The following is a 4705-nucleotide window of genomic DNA, read 5'->3' as shown; positions in this document are numbered from 1 at the left end:
TCATACATTCCCTATGAAAATTGTTTTTTAAGGTTTAATGTAGGGACCTAACTTCATATTTTTTCTCCCGAAAGTTATCAACAACGCTTTATAATAACCAAGTCTATTTTTAGATTCATTTTATTAGTTCCCTAATCTTTTTATCTAGTCTTGTACCAATTTTTGTATTTCTTTCATAATATGAATACTTCAGTTTAGTATATTTTAGGGCAAGATTCCCTTCAATACCTTCCTTTTTTAAAAAAAGAAATCATATTCAGTAATTCCTCTAGATGCTTCAAATCATTTTTTCAAGGTTGAACAATACACTTAGGATTTTTAAGGGAATTACAAACCATTTCCTTCGCAGGAATGCTTTTCTTCCACCCTCCACATAGGAAAGTTCCTTTTTTTTTTTTCTTCCCGCCAGACCAAACTAAACATGCCCCCACTCTCTGAAGTCCTTCCCAGCTGCACAGGCAACTAATTGCTCCTTTCTTTGTGCTGTTTTGGTTCTTTGTGTCCCTTTAAATGTACTAATCATACTAAATTGAAATTTATATGTTTGCCTGCTTGTATTCTCAACTATTCCCAATTTTAAGGAAAAACAGAGATTGCATTTATTTTTGAATCTCTACTGTACTTGCATGCATTCAATACAGGTTTAGTGAAAGCATGAATGAAAAGTATGAGTCAAACTTATTGACCCAAGAGTCTGGAATTACTGATAGACTGTGGCCTGAGCCATTTGGTGTCAAGATTAAAAAAAAAAAAAAAAAAAAAAAAAAAAAAACTACAATCAGATTCTTGTGTATTTATAACCTCAAAAGTGTTAAGAAAGTTTTATGCTGTTTATCTTCACAATGACATCACAGATCAAGGAAATTGAGGCTAATGTATTCACGTAAAAAATAATTGTATCAGTGAACAGATTTTTCCATTCACCATGTGTTCTTTCTCTGCCTCGACATCATATGTGAACAGAAGCCAAATCTCATTATCTGCCTCACATATCAATACAGAATTGGGTTTCTTGTCTTCAACCATAAGGTAATGACAAAACACTTCAGAGCCAATGTACTCTTTGGCCAAATATCTAATGTTGCATTTCTAGATTCTTCTTCAGGTGGGAAAGTGGTACACATGACTACCTGAATTTTTAGCAGGGCATGGCTGGCAGGGCTCTCCGAATCCATAGTCTGGATTGGCACAGCAGCATTCGGACTTGGTCACCGCACCAGGGAAAGGACGCACGCACACTCCCTTCTTGATTCCACCATAGCAGGTACTGCGCATGTGCGTATCTAAAGGCCACGGAAGGACAATGGCTTCAGGTAAGGATAGAGACACAATGATTTCACACCCAAGCGTCTTTTAATCTTAGTGGCCACTAGATCGAAAGCTTCTAGAGGGAACCTACTACTTCTCTTTTGCATCTTTAGCGTTTAACAGTGTTAGGAAAACAACAAATGTTTGTTGAGTCAGAAAAAGCATGAATGCATATCAACAACTTTTTTGTGTGTGCTACACAAGAATCCATGATCCCCTTTATCTTCACAGGCCTTTCATTGAACCACAGATATTTCCTGTTATAAACAGCACTTTGGGCTTTAATCACTGACTATGCAATCCTCAAAATGACACTTATTACTTCTATTTTAGAAGTTCTCATGAAGAGTGAAGTGCAGTGAAGTTAAACTACCTTGTGGTGATGCTGCTTGGCCATGAGATTTCTTACCTCAACCTTCTGAGTTAGGAGGCCTTTCTTTTCAGCTCCCGGGATAATGCTTGTGACTGTGTTTTAATATCAGACAGTCAATAAATCCAGTCATAAAAATAATAACTGCCACTATGTGTCCTTGGCATTTCACTAGTTGCTTTATAGATATTATCGCACTGAATAGTCAGGTCAACAACTCTGTATAATAGTGGTCATTATCCACATTTTATAGATGGGGAAGATTAAGTTCAGAGCTACATAAGTAGCTCAAAGTCCTAGAATATCCAGTGCCTGAGTTGGGATTTCAGCTGGGCTTGTGTGACTTCCAAAGCTCTTCTTCTTTCCACTATGTCATGCTACATCCCAAAGAAGCATTTCCTGCTTACTTGTCTCATTCTCAATTTTTACGAAATATTCCACAATTTTATGAGACAGTAAATGGTAAACTATAAAAAACAATTCAGATCATCATAAAGGCCAGAGAAAGAATATGATTTTTAAGCAGTATACTGACATGACAATTTCATCAAAGAGATAACTCTTATTATAAATATCTATAATTATTCACACCTTGTTAGAAATAATTTTATCTGCTTGTTATGCAAAATGAGTCATCTAATGATTTCTTAATGTCTGGGGTGTTTCTCACGAAAGTAATATGATTTATAGCTGCATTAAGCAATGAGATATGTGTATGCTCAAATGGAAGAAAGCCATGAGATTTACCACCCCCATCCCTGAGAAGCCCATTTACAGACCTTTTCTGCTTCTGCTATGGCTGAGTTTGTGTAGAGTTTGCTCTCAACTACACACAAACACAGGACTTGACACAAAGACAAACTGGTACAAATACAACATAATTCATGATTTCTCATATGATTTTTGTGAGCTCTTTGGACTTTACCAGTTATCTTGGAAGGCATCAAAGAATGGTCAAAGCTATTTCTGTTTTCATATTAGAACATATGCCAGGCACAATTTTTAGAAACAAGTAGATAAAAAGCCTGTGGACCTCACTGGAGGAGTGAGACATGTCACATACTGGTTTGTGTTACAGGTTAACTAAGCCGTTTAGAGTATGCAAAAGCAGAAGTTCCATGGAAAAGAAAGTAGCATAACTTATGTGTGGGTTTTAGGGACATAAAATGTGTTGGGTTCAGATCCCCATGGGGTGATCTTATGAAAATTATTTAATACCTTCCTTATCTATTAAATAAGGTTAGAATTTATATAATAAATGAGAGTATATTTGTTAAGCACTAAACACAGTGCCTAGGACACACAGAAAATACTAAAAAAATCATGGCTACCTTATATACCTCTTCTATCTTTAATGAGGACAGTCAACATTTTTCTGTTCAAAGACCCCGGGCTGGTATCTTACTTCATATTACATTATTCAAATGTCGCTAAGCCACTGTTCATAGGTTGATAGGATAAGAGGACTAACACCAGCATTACCATCAGAATGTGCTCACGAATGCTCTGCTGGGGTGTGGTAAATGCTAAGGTATACCTGTTCTATATGTTATCAAATTTCTGCACACTTTTTCTTTCTTAAAAAATGGGACTTTTTAGGTTCTTCTCAGGAATTAACAGATTTTATACACCACTGGTAAAATATGTATGGATGCAAAATGCTAATTTTATTTTTTCTTTCTTTAGTATCAACTTTATTACTTAAAGCAGCAACTGTAAGACCATGCCTTAGATATGATGCCAGTATTCCAATTTAAAGTGGTTAACTTACTGGGCATTTGCTATGTGCCAGACACTGTTCAAAGCTATGCACTGTTCAAAGATACTTTCTGATATTAGCTTATTTAATCCTTAAAACAACTAATGAAGAAAGGGGGCAAAGAGAGGTCATGTATCTTGCTCAAGACCACAGAGTTAGTAAGTAGCAGAATTTGGATAAAGAAAAGAAAATTAACCTTTTAACCAGCAGAAATGTCAGTGTTCAAAAAGATGTTAAAATGTTCTTAAGCTAATGTAACAGGATGCTAAGAAGAAAATTTAAACTGAAATCATCCTATGGCACTAATTATTAAACAAGGTGAATTTTGAGACCCCCATCTTGAAGGAGGTAAATATTGAAAAATTACTTTCCCTGATCCCTAAGCCCCCCCTCCCCCAACATCAAGGATATAAATAGTTTAAGAGAGTGGTGATTAAGAGAAGACTTCCTGAAGCAGATTTTTGGTTTTTTTTGGTAAGAGCTGGGTTGTGAGTTGGGACTGCTTCCATCCTCGTGTCTGGTTAAGAGGAAAGAGCCTCACAAGAAGCACTTAAAGAGTTCTGGACCCACTCCCACCTGGGCTACCTAACAGGCAAAGACCAGTGGCTGTTATTCCTAATGCAGGAACCAAGGAGCACAACGATGGTGGGGATAATAAGATAAACCTCTCTTCATGTAGCTGACAGGGCAGCGGATGGGAGTGTCTTACAGATCGGAAGTGGGACATGTTAAGAGGGGGTCCCAAGACGTCCGAGTGAAGGGGTGGTGAGACACACTCAGAGAAAGTCTGTGTGAAGGGGACTGCTAGAAGATCCGAGGCTGGGTGAGGAGTGGCTGCCAGGAGAAAAACGCACTGTCTGTGTCTCAGGAAGGGCAGCTGAATGCCTCTGATGTACCCCACGAAATTGCCCACAGGGAAGAATCTTTAAAAATCTGTGAAGCCCAGAAATCTTGAAGGCAACTCAGGACAGTCAGTAATATAGGAATTTCCCTGCTTCAACCTTCTACCCTTTCCTCCTCCACTTTGAGCCTGGTGGAGTGAGAAATCTTGTTTCTTGAAGATCCGAGCTCGGAAGAAAAGTTCTACCTTAAAATCCGGTTCAGGGTATTAATTATTATATGGCAGTGAGCATTCTAATTTCTAAATTCAGATTATTTTTGTTACATAAAGTCATCATAGAATATATATATATATATATTTTTTTTGCCTTTTTCCGTGTCCGGCAATGGATCGCAACCCTCAGTGTCGCCCCCGTACCGGACCGGGA

General features: G+C 37.6%; 1 protein-coding gene across 1 annotated transcript in view; it reads right to left on the bottom strand.

Moving 5' to 3' along the window:
* Nucleotides 1-4705, bottom strand: part of FBN2 (fibrillin 2) — a gene marked incomplete at its 5' end in the record, with an annotated part of 260278 nt that overhangs the window by 98348 nt on the left and 157225 nt on the right. Inside the window, one exon of the mRNA XM_008570929.1 lies at nucleotides 1128-1283. Within this exon, the coding sequence (XP_008569151.1) occupies nucleotides 1128-1283 (156 nt within the window). The remainder of the gene's footprint in view (nucleotides 1-1127; nucleotides 1284-4705) is intronic.

Source organism: Galeopterus variegatus, unplaced genomic scaffold, assembly GCF_000696425.1.
Source record: "Galeopterus variegatus unplaced genomic scaffold, G_variegatus-3.0.2 Scaffold645, whole genome shotgun sequence".
Lineage (NCBI taxonomy): Eukaryota > Metazoa > Chordata > Mammalia > Dermoptera > Cynocephalidae > Galeopterus > Galeopterus variegatus.
Note: the sequence above shows the minus strand (reverse complement) of the source record. Positions and strands in the feature narration are given on the sequence as shown.